This window comes from Pan paniscus, chromosome 13 (assembly GCF_029289425.2).
Source record: "Pan paniscus chromosome 13, NHGRI_mPanPan1-v2.0_pri, whole genome shotgun sequence".
Lineage (NCBI taxonomy): Eukaryota > Metazoa > Chordata > Mammalia > Primates > Hominidae > Pan > Pan paniscus.
Window position 1 is genome coordinate 91,655,205 of NC_073262.2, and position 18,767 is coordinate 91,673,971.

Here is an 18,767-nt window from a genome sequence, read left to right on the forward strand (position 1 = left end):
CAATTTATGAATTGGAGAGTAGAAGGATGAGACTTGGATTTTAGAACAATTTCTCAAGAAAGTAAAAAGAATAAATATTTTTTAAAAACTAGAAACAGGGCTAGAAACTTGAAAGATGTTACATAAATCTAGGCAGAAGATAGACTATAGTGACGATCTCTGGGGTAGTGATGTGCGTAGATTTGAAACAATGAATACGTTTATAACATGGAATTTAAGTTGCCCATGAGACATTCAAGTGGTTGTATTTAGTAAACAGTTGGATATATGGCTTAACAATTGGAAAAGAAATCAGAAGTGAAGTCAATGTTTGAGTTTATTTTGTGATTCATTTATTTTAAAAATATTTGTTTATGACCTACCATGTCCCATATTGGGGACTGAAACTAGCTACTGGTGCTGCAAAAGAGAACAAAGCAAACAATGTTTATAAGTTCTTTTAAGCCAGTTGGAGAGAGAATAACATAAAAAGAGGTAAAATAGATAGTATATCAAAGAATCATAAGTAGTGAGAAGAAAAATAAAGCAGGATAGAGAAGGAAGAGTGCTGATAAGAATATGCCATTTTAAATGAAAGAAAAGAGTACTCCCTAGGGTTATATTTAAGCAAAGACCTGAAGAAGATGAGCAAGCAAACCATGAAGCCATTGGGAAGGAGTGATCCAGGTGGCAGAACCAGCAAGTGCAAAAGCCCTAGGTAACGATTTGCCCAATAAATAAGTAAGGATACGCCCAATATATAAGTAAGGATACGTTGGTAATTAAAATAATATAATATGGTTTCAGGTCTTAGATTTAAGTCTTTGATCCATCTTGAGCTCATTTTTGTATAAGATTAGAGATGAGAATCCAGTTTCATTCTTCCACATGTGGCTTTCCAATTATCCCAGCACCATGTGTTGAATAGGGTGCCCTTTCCCTACTTCAGGGTTTTGTTTGCTTTGTTGAAGATCATTAACTGAAAATATTTGGCTTCATTTCTGGGTTCTCTATTCTGTTCCATTGGTCTATGTCCCAATTTTTATGAGTACCACGCTGTTTTGGTGACTATGGCCTTATAGTATAGTTTGAAGTCAGGTAATGTGATGCCTTCAGATTTGTTCTTTTTGCTTAGTCTTGCTTTGATTATATGGGCTGTTTTTTGGTTCAACATGAATTTTAGGATTGTTTTTTCTAGTTCTCTATAATGATGGTGGTGTTTTGATGGGAATTGCATTGAATTTGTAGATTGCTTTGGTGGTATCATCATTTTCACAATATTGATTTTACCCATCCATGAGCATGGGTTGTGTTTTCATTTGTTTGTGTCATCTATGATTTATTTCATCAGTGTTTTGTAGTTTTCCTTGTAGAGCTCTTTCACCTCTTTGGTTAGGTATATTCCTAAGTATTTTATTTTATTTTATTTTATTTTTTGCAGCTATTGTAAAAGGGATTGAGTTCTTTATTTGATTTTTAGCTTGGTTGCTGTTGGTGTATAACAGAGCTACTGATTTGCGTTCATTAATTTTGTATCCTGAAATTTTGCTGAATTCATTTACCAGTTCTAGGAGCTTTTTGGATCAGTTTTAGGGTTTTCTAGGTTTAGAATCATATCATCAGCAAACAGTGATAATTTGACTTCCTCTTTACCAACTTGGATGCCCTTGGTTTCTTTTTCTTGTCTGATTGCTCTGGCTAGAACTTCCAGTACTATGTTGAATAGAAATGGTGAAGGTTGGCGTCCTTGTCTTGTTCCAGCTCCCAGGGGGAATGCTTTCAACTTTTCCCCCATTCAGTATAATGCTGGCTGTGGGTTTGTCATAGATGGCTTTTATTACCTTAACTTATGTCGCTTCTCTGTCAATTTTGCTGAGGGTTTTAATCATCAAGTGATGCTGGATTTTGTCAAATACTTTTTCTGCATCTACTGAGATGATCAGGTGATTTTTGTTTTTTATTTCTGTTTATGTGGTGTACCACATTTATTGACTTGCAAATGTTAAACCATCCCTGCATCCCTGGTATGAAAACCACTTGATCATGGTGGATTATCTTTTTGATATGCTGTTGGATTTGGTTAGCTAGTAATTTGTTGAGGATTTTTGCATCTATGTACATCAGGGATATTAGTCTGCAGTTTTCTTTTTTTTGTTATGTTCTTCTCTGGTTTTGGTATTAGGGTTATACCGGCTTCATAGAATGATTTAGGGAGGGTTCCTTCTTTTCTTTTCCTGTGAAATAGTGTCTTAGGCAAAGACTTCATGACAAAGAACCCAAAAGCAAATGCAACAAAAACAAAAATAAAAAATGGGACTTAATTAAGCTAAAAAGATTATGCAAAGGAAAAGAAATAATCAGCAGAGTTAACAGACAACCCACAGAATGGGAGAAAATCTTCATAATCTGTAAATCTGACCAAGGACTAATATCCAGAATCTACAAATAACTCAAATAAATCAGCAAGAAGAAAACAAGCAATCCCATCAAAAAGTGGGCTAAGGACATGAATAGACAATTCTCAAAAGAAGATATACAAATGGCCAACAAGCATATGGAAAAATGCTCAACAACATTAATTATCAGGAAAATGCAAATCAAAACCACAATGCAATACCACCTCACTCCTGCAAGAATGGCCATAATCAAAAAACCAAAAAATAACAGACATAGGCATGGATGCGTTGAAAAGGGAACACTTTTACATTGTTGGTGGGAATGTAAACTAGTACAACCACTATGGGAACCAGTGTGGAGATTCCTTAAAAAGCTAAAAGTAGATCTACCATTTGATCCAGCATTCCCACTATGTAGTATCTATCCAGAGGAAAACAAGTCATTATACCAAAAAGATACTTGCACACACGTTTATGGCAGCACAATTTGCAATTACAAAAATATAGAACAAGCCCAAATGCCCATCAATCAATGAGTGGATAAAGAAACTGTAGTATGTATATACCATGGAATACTACTCAGCCATAAAAAGGAATGGAATAATGGCATTTGTAGCAACCTAGGTGGAATTGGAGACTATTTTTTAAATGAAGTAACTCGGGAATGAAAAACCAAACATCGTGTGTTCTCACTCATAATTGGGAGCTAAGCTATGAGGGCGCAAAGGCATAAGAATGATACAATGGACTTTGGGGACTAGGGGGAAAGGGTGGGAGTGGGATGAGGGATAAAAGACTACAACATTGAGTACAGTTTGCACTGCTTGAGTGATGGGTGCACTAAAATCTCAGAAATCACCACTAAACAACTTATTCATGTAATCAAACACCACCTGTTCCCCCAAAACCTATTGAAATATAAAATAAATTTTAAAAAAGAAAAAATATCATAGGATAATAAGGAAGGAATAGAAGAAGGACAAGGAGAAGGAGGAATGGAAGGCAGGCAGGCAAATAGGCAAGCAGGCAGGCAAGAAGGAAGGAGGGAAGGAAGGAAGGGAGGGAGGGAGGAAAGGGAGAGGAGAGGAGGGGAAGGGAGGCAAGGAAAGGGAAGGCAAGGGAAGAGAAAAGAAAAGGTATCCTTTACCTTAAAATAAAGGTTACCTGTATTACTGCCAAAATATCCATTTAGATAAAGCCTTCCTCACATGCATTACAAAATTGCCTGTCTTCCTTGTGTAGTATATAACATTCCACTTTTACTGGTAAACGTTATCAACAGAACTGTGGGATAGGGTATATTCAGACTTTTGTAGATGTGCTTGCTCTAACTTTGAATATTTTAAGGGTACTAGGATTATGATCTGTACATAAAAAAGAAAAACTAGTCTACCTTTTACAGTGCCTTTATCTATCCTATTTCTTACTTTATCTCATAGAAAAACTGATCTGAAACCCATCTAATTTTTTTATATCAACTATTACTGTGCAGCCATATTTCTCTTCACCATATTCTTGTGCAATCAACTTTTTTACCAACGATTTTGCATTTATCTCTTATACAACTTTATTAGTCTAATAGAAAAACAAAAAGTTTTTTTCTTTTAATCTTAAGGCTATCATGCAACGTGTCACCTTGTCTTACCTACAAACTTGATATGAATTTTTGCTATGTCTACTAATCATAATTCTACAGAAATATTAGTAAAATAATTCCATACATCTTCGTTCAATATCATTTCACCAAAAGGTCTTAACTTACCTGGCAAGGGATAATATGAGCTTTGCCCAAATTCACTAACATGAACCCTGCAGTATCAGGAAGTACCTTGAGCATCTCTGCTTAGTCTCAAACATGCAGAATTGTCCAAGCATATGGTAGTAACTTTGCAATTTATGCCCTATCATTTTAAGTACATTCACTCTTCTTTACACAAATAAGTGTTACATCATGTTTAAATTTACCACTTTATAAGTGAGAGAATTTATACCGAGTAGCCAAATAATATTAAGTTTTTAATACTAACTAGATTATAATGGATTTAAGGCTAGGGCTTATGCATTGCTTTTCTGTTTCTATCCTGACAAACTCAGTATGGTGCTTTGCATACAGTATGTATTTGAATAGCATACTTAACTAATTGAAGGAAAATTGTTTGAGCTGTAAATTATACCACTATCTGCATGGAGGCACTTACTTAAATGGTTGGAAAGTAATTTGGAGGCAGTATGTACAAAGTGGATAATACCCTTGAAAACCCAAATCTATAAAGTGAGAGTAAATGACATATCTATCAAATCATTAATGACTAAAACTTAAATACTATAAAAATTGGAATTTGATTAGCTGTCTTTATTTATTTAACTGTTGATAATGTACAGTGTTCCTCAGTTTAACTGTCTTTCACGTTCTTCAACTGCTTTTTGGCACTGCATAAATTATATATACATATATACGTACATACACATAACTATATGTATATATAACAACTAAAATGTTATTTGGAGCAAAACATTTTCTTTGAAGAAACTGGGGAATTTATCAAGCTTGAAAAAGTGATAAAGAGATGTCTAAGTTGAGAAATGTTGGAAAGTCTGGGACAGTGTTGTAAAGAAAAACCTATGATCCTTTTGGAAATACTTGCCTAAGTATGTCATTTCAGGACAGCTCCCTGCCACATAAGTAAGTTTTGTTGGAAACTGTGTTCATTTGTGCACTGTCAGGGTGGGATCATTTTTACAGTTTACAACGTGGACGGGCTCTGAGGGGAGGGAAAGCCTGATTTGTCACTTTCTGGCTTTACTCGACTAATCTAAGCTTAATACTGACTACAGTAAAACTTGGATTATCCTAACAGATTTTAAGAAAAATAAAAATAGGATGAAAAAATCTAGTTTAGTAGAAGAACGTGAGTCTACTCATTCAGATCTTTTGTATTCCATCGTACGGTCACACCATCTCAATTCAAAACGATAAATTTAAAGGAGCTTTCCATTGACTTTTAAATGTCATAGAGTACTGAGTTTTTCTCTTTTCTATTATTTACTTTTATTTTTGTAATCACAACAGAAAGAATGTGTGTTTGACTGGATCCTCACATATTTTTCAAAAACACTTTTGGAACTGCTCTATGGAATTTCCTTTAGGATCATTTTATGAGACATTCAAAAAATCAGAATCATTACTATGTATTCATATTTTTTGATGCAATGTCAAACCACAACTTGCAACAAATTGTTTTTGGCATTTAAAAACAATTAACCCTACCCTCAATGATTCCACCAATAGGAACACGACAATAATATGTTTTGAACAAATAAGTAATTGAGAAAAATTGAACAAAATGTAGTTACTCAAAATTATTCCATCAAAGAGGAAACCACTTATTTGAATGTATAGTTTTGACATATTTAAAAGCATAGGGGTATTAAATTCACACAATATATTGGGATTAAAATAATGGATTCCAGAACCAGACTTCCTGGATTAGCATCTTGGCTCTGTCATTTACCAAGTGTGTAATCTTAGACAAATCAGTTTACTCATTTAAAAAAACATATAAAAGTAGTACACATTCATAAGAATGTGATGAGGGTACTTTCTGTGTGTGTATGTGAGTGTGTTTGTGTGTGAGTGTATAGTACCTAGTATGCACGAGCCCTATTCTAAGTTTATATATGTGTGCATGTGTGTATATAGCTATGATTATTCAGAAATTCTTTATTGTTTTAATTATAAAAAACATCTACAATTATTTTTTCATAACAACTTTTTTATACTAAGAAAATCAACATATGTAGCCCATTTCATAATTCACCATTAGATACACATTTACTGAGCAACTAACATGCCAGGAACTGCATCAGACATTAGATATTTAATATTTCTCAGATTTTATTTTGAGATGATTGAAGCTCTCTGCATAACACTTTTTAGGGCTAACTACTTAAATCGCACAGTCAAAAACCATTTCTGAGACTACTTTAATTGTGAAAGACTCTCTTCCTCTTCTTCGGTCAACCCCATTTTTTGCCTTTATCTATGCAAACTAACATTTGCAAGCCAAGCTTTTTCTTATAAGCTTTTGGAAAAAAAAATTATCTCTTGGATAGGGATCCAAAATAAACAGTTCAAATAAGATAGGCTTTGGGAAAATGTTAATAAACTTGACTCTGGCAAATTATTTGAGTTTCCTTGTATTTCTTTCACTTGGCAGGGATTTTAATTTGGAAGTTAAAAAAAATGCAGAAAAATGTCCTAAGATTTCACACATGGATACTTTTATTATAAAGTGATAATTTTCTTATAAAACCACAACTCAAGGTTGAAAATTGGGGGGGGGTTAATTTAAACTTAAATTATATAAAATAGATTGGACAAATAATGATATTGCCAGAAAACTTTGAATCATCCATATTTGACTAGAATCTCAGCATCTCATCAGTCAACAGGTCCTTACCAAATGTCTGCCCTTTTGGACTGCTTGCTAGGTGCTAAAGAAACAGTGACCACCAAAACAGACGCAACTCTTTCCCCGAGGAGCTTCCAGTCTTGCAGAAAACATAAAGTAATAATTATGAGCAAATTATTATAACTATCAGAACATAAATGAAGCACTTTTGGAATACAGCCATTCAATATGATCCATATTTAGGTATTCTTCTTTAATATTGTAAAATATCTTTACCCAAAATTTTGGTGCCCATTGTCCCTAAATTCTAAACTTTTGAGAAGAAGAAATGAGAAGCATTATCCTTATTTCTAGTGAAGCAGAAGAAAAGTTAACTACAGCAATGTAGTGGTGGGAATAACAGTGAAGAAAGCTGACACACACCGTGATGGGTACATATAGGCACTTGGAGATGTTGACTGGCTATCACTGCTGCTGTTGTTTCCTCTGGTTGCCTTGTCATACTTTCTTCTTAATAACAGCTAGGAAGGATTTTGCTAACTAGTGGGCTGCAATCATTAAGGACTTGGTGAAATTCCAAAATCCACAACCCCTAGGAATTTTCCTGGATCCCCTACTTGGAGAAACATTGTAAGCAACTTACAGCACACTAAATCAGAAAGGTTGGCCTGTAAAACCATTTATGTAATTCCTCTGCTTTTGTTTTGGGGAATCTTCCAAAAGAAGTGTCTAGAGAATCAGATATAATTTGAGCAGAGTATGCTAACGTGGCTTCAACAATGATTTTACTTTTCTCATAATTTTGTACTCAACAATCATTTTTTCCAGTGATGTGTCATGCTGTCCCAGTTGACTGTCTGGCCATATTTTGCCCTGGTGTTTGCTATAGCGAAAAGTGCAGCTATAAAATTATCTTCTTCAGCTTGATGTTAATTTCGATGAAATCTTCCAAGATGTATCTTTTTTCACCTCTAAATCTATGTGATAACAAAAGATCAAACAGTTCTCGATCATATTTTGAATGGGAAATATTGGTATCATAAAATAATTCAAGAGCCTTATTTTAGCTACTTATTTCTTTCTAGTTAGTCATCATAACAAATAACCAGCGAATGTACTTTTTTTCTCCCCTTCCTCTCCATAAAAAGTATGTCACTTGCACAACTTCAAGTTAGGAAATGGGAAGGGTCAGGGAAATCTCACACAATCCTACCCAGTTTGATCACACATTACCTCCAACAGCTAGCCTTCAGCTGTTGATCTAACACCACCAGCAACACCGCCAGCCACACCCTAACTAAAATTTTAGAAGTGACTGTTTCAGCTGGGCACCAGGATACAATCCATGGCGACACACCCCTGATGCTGAATCTAGGTCAATGTGGTTGTCCACTTTGCAGCTAACCTTGCCCTGAACAACCAAAAAGTAGATTACAATTTCTACACATAAAGGGACCACTCTAGAATACTATTACCTGCCTTGTATGTCTCCTTAGCATGCTCAACTAAACAGATTGAAGTTCCCACAATTCTCATGGGAATTGAAGCTAATAAATCAAGCAATAAAATATAAAGCTTTAGACATTTGTCTTACATTACATGTGGGGTGTCTGTATTTGTGGGAAGGCAAGGAATTTTCAGTATTTTGATTCGTATTTTTTCTTTTTTTATTTGACATTTTGCACAGTTTTTTCCTTTTAAAAATTTCACTGTAAGGAAATTGAGTCAAGAAAAATGAAAACAATTTAAACAAAAAGTGTGATAATTCCTCTTTGAAGCATTTTAATTTCATGATGCTTATTTATATGTCATTTTTTTCTTTTTACCCTAAAATAAAAATAAACTAAATTATGATGCATTTCTAGTTCAATTATTTCAATTCATTTTGAAATTAACTTTTGGCTTTTCTGTCATTCTCTTTCATGATCCTTGGTAAATTACCTGTATTTCTTTCTATTTTATAAATTTTTTTAATGGTCTCTGACTTGTAATACTTGTGGTGAACACAGAGTTTGACTGCTTTCAATTTATTTCCTAACTAGTTCTATTGTTTATTTTTTCTATTTTATAAATAAATTCATAACATCTGGAAGTTTTTTAAATCTATTATAAATCCAAAGACTTCCTATGCTGGAAAGAGTGACCTTCTTTTTTAAGAGTGATGGAAATACTGGAAATAATTAACTTATTGAAAATTACATGAGTTCTAAAGGATACAAAGGAAATAGATTACTTCAGATGTGTTTTTCTGGATTAAGTGTTTCATATTTTAAGTCATTTGCCATTTGATTCTTATTAATTTCCTACTATGCACAAGGCCATGTAATAGCTACGATGGAGTATAAAATGAAAGATAAACCTTAGTTTTTCCCTGGAGTAGCTTTCAGCCTAGTAAACGACATAAAAAGATGTAAATTAAAATAAACTAAGAGGCATAGGAAAGGTAAGGTAAATTAGAAGAAGAGCAAAATGATTTTAACAGGGAGGATCAGAAAGATTTTGTAGATTAGTTGATCTTTGGGTAGAATCTTCAAAATAGGATTTGAACATACAGAATGAGGAACAATCATTTTAGACAGAAAGACCGTATATGCAAAGGTATAGAAACCCAGAAATGTAGAGTAGGTATTGGAAAAAAAAAAAAAAGAGAGCCATTTGATTTACTAAGAAGATAGTTCTTGGATCAAGATGAATTGCATAACAAGAATTATCTAAAATAGTGTTTTGTATCCTGCTTGGTTTGGGTTGAGAAATAGAGAGAGTGGCTGGACATGAAATAATAGAAATCAAATTATATTAATCTATTTAGTATTATTATCCAAAGGTTAGCACTTTGAATAATCAATATGGCATAATTTTTATGTGAAGACTTTCTACTTGGACTAGTTTATTTTCATGAGTCATATGTTTTACCTTAATCACTTTATGAAATATATCTGATATCTATAAAATAAAGAGGTGAAGAGCAGAAACTGATCCATGGTCTGGGTCCTAGAATTTTTTTAAGAAATGCTTATGTTATTAAACACATAATATTTTAAATACTATTTAATGCCATCCTAATTCAGTCAGTCTTCGTTACATTGATCAGTATTCATTATGTACAAGGGACCGTGTTTACTACTGTTCATGATTTTTAAAAGTGGGTGAGGATAGGAAAAAAAAAAAGATTACAAAGGGGAGTAAAATAAGTACATAAAGAAATACAAAACAATGCTTCTAAAACGGACATTGCCACAAGAAAGCCAAGACTCCAGAGGGCAACACTTGAATCCTTGGGAACGAAAGGAGACTATTTGCTGTGGCCTCCTTCCTCCAAGAATAATGTTCCATATACCAAGAACATACCTAAATGTAGAGTTCTTTAAACATGATTTAATGTACTGACAAAAAATGAAGGCTTTAGACAATTTAGTAGACAATTTAATAGTCATGGCAAGTTAAACACAGAAAGGTCTGTTTATGTCTGTTTATTTTAGGCAAGGGAGACTGATGAGGAGGCTTTCAATTTTTGTGTACTTAAGAATTATTTGGAATCAAAGATCCTAAATCTGAGCCCCCATTGTGTATCTGAATAGAAAAGATATTGATAGGAATTAAAAATCAGTCTCCATTTGAAGCATGTAGATTCCCTGTTTGGCTTTGACCTATTTCATGTATCTATCAGAAGATCGTGATTTGGGCCTTCCTTTTATCTTTACACAGAATTGGCTACATCTGAAGAGCTGTTACAGCTGTGTTGGATATTGCTGAAAATTCCTAAGGATGACTCAGATGACAAATTATATTTGATAGAGAGTCTAGTGGGATTTGCAGAGTGGCGCTTCAACCCTGAGAATGATTAAGTTAACTGAAGACTCAACAGGGAACTCCTGAGCTGCTTCACGATGTGGCATCCCAGTTTCTGTGTCACCCCTGTGGTAAATTTATAAAGTAATCACACTATTCAGGAATGAGATTAGGTAAGGAGATGAATTTCAATTTCCTATGAATTTTCAAATATAATTACAATAATAATTATGATAGTAAATAAAGCTATAATTAAAATATAAGTATATAAGAACTTCGTTCAAGAGAACATGCTTACAATACTTCAGAAAGTTTCACAATTCAAGTAGAGGCTTACCAGTAGTTTCCCTTTCAATGATTAATAGTCTGTCATGTTAAATAAGATTTCAGGTGACATGTTTATGTCTACATAAGCAAAAACTCATAGCTACTTATCTACTTATGTGAAGCAACATTGATATAACAAATACAAGTTATCTTACATGTATATTAAGGAAGTTTCCTAGAAATTTTTACTTGCTTGAATTTTTGTCAGCTTTTAAAAGTATATACATACGTATTTAATTATACATATATATGTGGGGGGTATATAAACATATACACATGCAAACACACAAAAACACATATGTGAACTCTTTTGCACGCCCTAAGATTGTACTTCATTAAGTGTAAAGTAGTGGACTTTTACTTAAATACAATACTGAAAATTACTCAAAGATTAATGACAAGACAAAAATCAGAATGGTAATTTTTGTAAATTGGCCATTAACTCCATAACACTATCATTTTTTTCATCCTTTCACAATGCCTCATTAGAAAACATACAAAATTAAGTGTCAGATTTGTATTTACCACACTTCTAAATTGCATAAAAATGTCTTTACCACAATCAGTGATTAGTGGAAAGCATGGTGAAAATATTTGTAAAGTGTGTTAGTCAGTTCCAGTTGCAATGAATTATTTTGAGGGTCATGGAACCTCTTTGAACTTTCTGTTCAATCTTGGGATACTTCCCAGCTGCAAAATACAAAGATAAAAATTCAGAGCCTTAGCTTTAATAGCAAAGAATAGGTAGGAATCAAGATACTCAGTTTTTTCTAACTAAATTTTACTGGAACTTTATTTTACTAAATGTCAAGAAAATATGGATTTTGTACAAAAGTGAAAATTTTTAGTTATTTACAATTCCAATGAGTAATTTTGAGAGTCATGTAACCTCTTTAAACTTTCTGTTCATTCTTGGGATACTTTTCAGTTGCAAAATACAAAGATAAAAATTTAGAGCCTTAAGTTTAATAACAAAGAATAGATAGGAATTGAGATACTTCGTGTTTCCTAACTAAATTTTACTAAAACTTTATTTTACTGAATGTCAAGAAAATATAAATCTTGTACAAAAGTGAAATTTCCAGGCTAAAAAGAAATGGTTATTAAAATGGTTCTATAAGAAAAAAACAAGGGGTCAATGAACTCTACCTTGGGGACTAAGGGGAAATTAAAGAAAAGGGTCTTGAAGACTTGGTCATATAATCACTCAAAAACTGGACTATCATGTCCCACTGCCAGTGTAATTTGCCTCAATCCTGGAAATATCTATGGTTAAATATGTTTAAGTCCTGCAAGTACAACATGACTTTTTCAACCATATTTTTGGCTCTACTATGCACATACTAGTATTTGTTCAAATTCTTTTAAAGGAAACACAACTCTTCAAATGTGGTTTTACCTTTATCAACTGAGTGAACTGATCAACCTCTCTGGGAATAATAAAGAAGACCTGCATTGTATTTTACAGTTGTATTGGTAGTTCTATTATCACAAGTAGTTTTTAAATGGCTTTACAGTGATTTGAAATCTAGAAAATGTCCCTAAAAATAAAGCATCTTGCTGGCTTCAAAAAGAAAATCACACATAAAGCCGCACAACAAAGGGGAGGGGAGAGGAAAGAGAGAAACATTGAAACATTTCTGTTCCATGTGTTTTCCATGGTGGAGATAATTGATTTTCTTAGTGCTGTTGTAGAAAGCACTGCTGGCATTCACTGGCCTACTGAGTTCATCACAGCTGTGCTTGTGCATCTCTCTCAAGCTCCACTTTCCACTGAATTGGAAAAGATTTGAATTTTTGGTTGATAATCTGCCACACCCTTGCTTTGCCTCATCTTTCCAGGCACTCTCTTTGTTAAAGGAGATCCAGATTAATCAGTGCTTTAGTTGGTGCAGGTATTTAGATTTGTGTTAAAGCTCCAAATGCAATCCAAAAAGCAAAATGACATGTTTATGTGTCCTGGTTAACATCAGTGAAGTCAGGGAAGTATGGGAAGAAATGTGTGTCTAGATAACAATGAGGACAGCAGTTCCTGGATGGCATAATAGGATTCAGAAGTGTATGCATTTCACCTAGTTCAGACCCTGTATTAAGAAATGCTTTGACCCCGTATTAGGAAATGCTTTGACAGGAGGTAGAGAAATAGGATCTGGGACACAGAATGCAAAGGATCCTAGTGCAAAACCTCCATATTCGAGGTAGTGAAGAATCGTAAATCAGAATATCTGGAGAATGAATTCTCTAGGTCTCTCCTGAAGACCTTAAAATACAACAATCCTTCCATATGCAAAACATCAGCTAATGTTTCTTAAGTGAGTGCATCAATCATGAATTTTTCTCATGAGTATAAGGCTTTTATTTGAATAGCTAAGCAAATTAAGAATTTTAGAACAATAGTAATTTTATTTATAATGCCTAAAATAAAGCATAACAAGCATTATTTTAAAAATAACATTTCTAATTTTTCACAGTGGAAAATAAATCTAATGAAGAAATTCAATAAATTTCAGCTTTTATAGACCACCTAAAACAATGAGAGAAATCTAATATAGATATATGAATTCTACGTAGATACAAAGACATCATGAAAAAAACTATGTTTCTGAATTGGTTTGAACACAGGAAATATTTTTTATGTACAGGACAAAGATGTCTGAAAGAAAGATGCATATAACAGCCTTTCCCCAGCATCTCTACTGTGATCCAGTAGAAAAGCTTATATTCATGACCATTCTCAACAGTTACTTTTCTCCCACGCCCCCAAGCAGTGACTGTCCAATCTAAAATAAAGATACACAAGAGGTTGGTCTCGTTCTAGTTTTCCTTTCCTGTCATCAAATGATGTCATCTACATTGAGATGTCTTGGTTTGTGCCCTTGTGACTAAAGATATAAGAAAGCTTGGGAGGCCGAGGCGGGCGGATCACGAGGTCAGGAGATCAAGACCATCTTGACTAACACGGTGAAACCCCGTCTCTACTAAAAATACAAAAAATTAACCAGGCGTAGTGGCGGGCGCCTGTAGTCCCAGCTACTCGGGAGGCTGAGGCAGGAGAATGGCGTGAACCCGGGAGGCGGAGCTTGCCGTGAGCCGAGATTGCGCCACTGCACTCCAGCCTGGGCGAGAGAGGGAGACCCCGTCTCAAAAAAAAAAAAAAAAAAAAAGATGCAAGAAACAAGAAAGCAAGTTTGCCACTGTCCATGCTTACAGGATTCGTGTACACCTGGGAATATACATATGACATGAGTTGAGTGAAAATTTAGTAACACAAATTAGAAGAAAGAGAAAGATGAAAATTAGTTTAAAGGAGGTAATTTACTTAAGGAGGAAAGTTTTGCATTGGGGCATAAGGAAGTGACTTCCATGAATTGGTGTGAAATGGGGAGAATTTTATGTGCACAGGCATAGAGACGGACATGTTTAGGTGAAGATGAAGAAAATTAGTTCAAGTGACCTTGATTAGAATTGAAATGTCCACTGTAGATTATAGAGATAGATGAACTAACTATGAACTGATGATTAGGGTGTAAAGAAATATCTCCATTGCCAGATATAGCCTTATACTGTGGACAAGCATATTTTTCCTGCAGAGATTTATCAAAGACCTATAAATGGTATTTGCCCCTCTTTCAAATATGACACAAAAATTACTGCTTAGATAGATCCAGAAATACATTGGAAAGTTTTGTGGATGAGGATCTGGAAAGTATACACTTAAAAGTCTAAATTAGAAATATTTATACTAATCTTTAGAGTAATGCAGAAAAAATGAACACTTTCTCTGGTACTCTTTTGCTATTCTATGTGATAAACTCTTTCTCTTCCAGTTTCCTCAAAAGTTATGTCATGAAAAGGCTGAATTTTTCTCTAGAAAAATCTGTTCTGTCTTTCCCAGGCAGCATAAAAATTGGAAATCTCACAAGAAAGCACTCTGGCTTGCTAAAGAAATTTGTGAGAAATGGAAACAGCTATAGATAAGTATCTAACTTTTAGGAAGCCATTCAAACATTGCTCAAATACTTTGTCTTTTGATATTTGCCTGAAACTTAACTTCTAGGACCCAGGGTGGGTGGATGAGTCGAAGGGGCATACGGTGGCATTTCTTTCCGTGAATCTCTTACAGTCTCCTATTTAAATTGAGTTAGGATTACTTCTGGCAAAATCCCAACATAAAAATCTTCTAGGAAGATCAGTTCTGCCAATTAGACATACTAGATAAATGGGCATCAAGCAGTTTTTCAAAATTATGCAGTTGTTAACTTTATAAGGGGAAATAAAAATGTATGCATTTACATTGTATGTATTAAAACAAGGCAGAGCATTTCTATACGTTCCTAAGTTATACAAACATATATGTAAGAGTGAAATATGTAAAAAAACTTTTACATAAGCAGATGCATACAAACTCCAGATGTGCTCTCTTTCTTACTGTGGGTTGTGTCTTCTATAAGGGAAAAATATTTATCATTTCTTTTACTGCTGAGGGGATGGGTGCGGCTCTCATATTTCAGAAAGGGGCTGGAAAATGAGGGAAGCCAAACTTTTTCCTATTTAAGGCCAAAGCAAAGGAATCTCAGTGGCTGAGTTTTATGACGGGCCCGGTGCTGAAGGGCAGGGAACAACTTGATGGTGCTACTTTGAACTGCTTTTCTTTTCTCCTTTTTGCACAAAGAGTCTCATGTCTGATATTTAGACATGATGAGCTTTGTGCAAAAGGGGAGCTGGCTACTTCTCGCTCTGCTTCATCCCACTATTATTTTGGCACAACAGGAAGGTGAGTAGGTACTGATTTCAAGAAACTTTATGGGATTTTTGTCTTTCTTCTCCTCACAAAGAGGGGTGTAAAGGGGAAAATCAGTTGCCTGATTCAAGATAATTTCCTCTATAAGCTCCAGATTGTGAAACGTTGAACTGACCATGGCTGTGCTTTTTACATTACTTGAAAAATAATCGAGTTATGTGTGTTTTTAAGAGTTCTGTGGTTAAGATAAGATGTTCTTGTACTAACTTGTTTTCATGTTAAAGGCACTGGAAACTTTTAAAAATGGCTTTAAAATTTTTCCCTCCTGGATTGTTAACATCTTGGAATACTTCCCCAGGCAGTCTGGAAGTTATTGGTCTCTTGCAATAATTTTATGTTCCTCTTTGTCTGCTGGATTCTTTGTAAGGTTAGAATATTGAGCATTGTTTTCTGAATAAGAATGCCTTTCAAATATCATGGATTAAGAACAGTCTAAAGGAAGATTCTACGCATTATCAGAATCATTGAATATATTTCTGTAAAATGGCTACAAGATACCTATAAACATTCTTCAAAGGGATCAAACTGCTAAAATATTTTATTATTCCTGTTTTTATTTTAAGAATGATTGATTAATTCATCTTTCTAGTAGCTTGATATTAAGGGACTAATATTTTCCACATATTCTACATTTTAACCACATTTGCATTAATGAAGAAAATATTTTTTAAAATGTTTCAACAGGAGGTTTGACTTTGCTGCAAACAAGGTAAAGATACTAGTACTGTTTGACTTCAGAAAGCTGTTTTGCTATATTTTCTAATAATTGCATGTAATGTTTTTCATATTCTAATTTCCCCTAAAAACACATTTGTCTCATTATTTATGTGAAAATATTCTTTTATTTACCATAGTCATGAAAATGCTGAACAAATTGGAATACAAACTTCCATAGAAATAAATATTTAAGTGCTAAATGTAAAGATAGCTAGGAGAAATTATTAGACAATTTTTATTGCACATAACTAAACATGGTTACATTTAAACATATAGATTTTGCAAAGGACACTGCATGAAAATTTGGTTTTTGTTTGTAATATCAAATGTATTTGTTGTCCTCATAGCTAATACATGTAAATGTGTGTATGAGGGGAGGGGTAGATATACAATGAAATGTCTTCAGTTATATTCAGCCCATGGACACAAAAGAAAAGAAACACCCATTTTCCTTGTTTCCTTAATTTTCTCTCCTCCTTACCCCTCCTCTCCTTCGCTTTGCCCTCCTCCTTATCTCTCTCCACCCCTTTTGGCTCCTTTAGACTTCTCTTCACTCATCACCCCACCCCTTCCTAGGCAAGCCCATATCTACTCCTCTCTCCTCCTCTGTCTTCCCTGCCTGTTACTCCCTCCCTACTCCCCATGTGGCCTCCTTATGCCTCCATTTCTTTTTTTTAGTTCTCTCTCTCCTTGCCTCCTCACCCTTTCTTTCCCCTGAACTCTCAATCCTTCTTCCTTTCTCATTCCTCTCCCCTTTTCCTCCCTATCCTGCTCTTCCCAGGAGATGCTACAACTCACAGTCCTTTTTTAGGATACCAAATGACTACTATCCCCCACCAACCATTTATTGAAAAGACTACAAACTTAGGGGTTTTAGCTCAAAAAATTGCAACATATTTGTAGTTGCCTCGTGGTTGCAAGCTTTTTATAAGCACTGTGGCTATTTTTCTTCCCAATCCAACTTTAGAGGGGGGGTGTTTGCCACTTACAGTACCTTGACATCACATTAAGTTCTGTTTATTTCCCTCTTTCTCTTTAGATGCAAAAAATAATCAATAAGTATAAAATTTTGCTGATATGTGTTTGTGTGTTCTTAAGCTCAAAAAGAGTTGAAAGAGAACTGTTCAGCCTATTTTTTTTGTCATGAGTAAAAGTAAAGTTGAAGTGACTTAAGACAGTACATCTTATGTTCCCTATGGGTTTTACAAGGAAATTCTGCTATTAGATAAGCTTTGGAAAAGTTACAGGAGGTATCTGAGTATACAGCACACTGAGAGCTGTCATAAAGTTCTGGGGTGGGGTTTCTTATATATGCCCTCATAACTTCAGAGACGGCACAGCTCTAATGAGCACTCACTTCTAGTTCACTCACAGGCATTTTCTGGATACAAACAAGTCCTCAAAAAGAATTTTGGTCGTCTTACAAATTTGTGAACATTGTATTTAATTCATGTGTTTTAATCCACCAATGGAGAAACATGGTCTGTTTTATATTTCCTGTAGATTATAAACATGCCAAGTTTTAAGTACAAAGATGCGTCACCTAGTGGCTGACAAGCCAGGTTACCATTTACATAACGAATGCCAATATTAATGTTATGTAGCTGGCTTTGGTAGTTTATATTGAGCTTTAAAAAATTCATATGCGTGAATTTTAAATGTTAACACTGCTCTCCTAAGGAAATTAGTATGTTACGGATAAATATTGCAAACACATATACTGACACGAAAACACAATGGTAACAATATTCAGAGTCTTTTTGGAAATTAGCTTAAATGTTACGGCCACTTAAAAAATTCTACATACGACTATTGTTTAAATACATTTTTCGTGTCTCTGATGTAGTCCTTATTTGACATAAGTATTTTATTCACTGCTTAATTGTTAGATAGATTATAGACAGCTGTTACTAAGTAATACTGCTCCATTAGGGCAGAAACAGAAACTTTATTTTAATTAAATGTGTACTAATGTTTGAGTTTCTACATTTTGCTACAGTGATAATTCCAGTAAAATAAACTGTAGGCCTCTAGTTGTTTTAGAATTTTAAAACTGTAAATGGACTCAGAGAATCAGTTTCTTATTAGACGTCATGAGAGTATATTTTTTTCATTATGCTTTAATAGGGAATTTGTAACTTGCTCAGGTAACATTCAAGTTTTCTGGTTTGTGTTTGTCCCTACAATTAAACACACTGAACTAACAGGAAAAGGTTACATACATTTAGGAACAATTGCACTTTTAAAGGGAGAGAATGCATAGTTGCTCACATATCTCAGTGTCAGTCACCTAACATGGATCAGTGCTTTATTTGAGATTACAAAACTAGAAAATGACGCAGTCAA

The 18,767-nt window shown here is 34.2% G+C and overlaps 1 protein-coding gene across 1 annotated transcript in view; it reads left to right on the forward strand.

The window, feature by feature from the left end:
- Positions 1 to 15,389: 15,389 nt before the first annotated feature.
- The window catches only part of COL3A1 (collagen type III alpha 1 chain), a 37,637-nt gene continuing 34,259 nt past the window's right edge, over positions 15,390 to 18,767 (forward strand). The window contains exon 1 of the mRNA XM_003825264.5: positions 15,390 to 15,677. Within this exon, the coding sequence (XP_003825312.1) occupies positions 15,599 to 15,677 (79 nt within the window). The 5' untranslated portion in view covers positions 15,390 to 15,598. The remainder of the gene's footprint in view (positions 15,678 to 18,767) is intronic.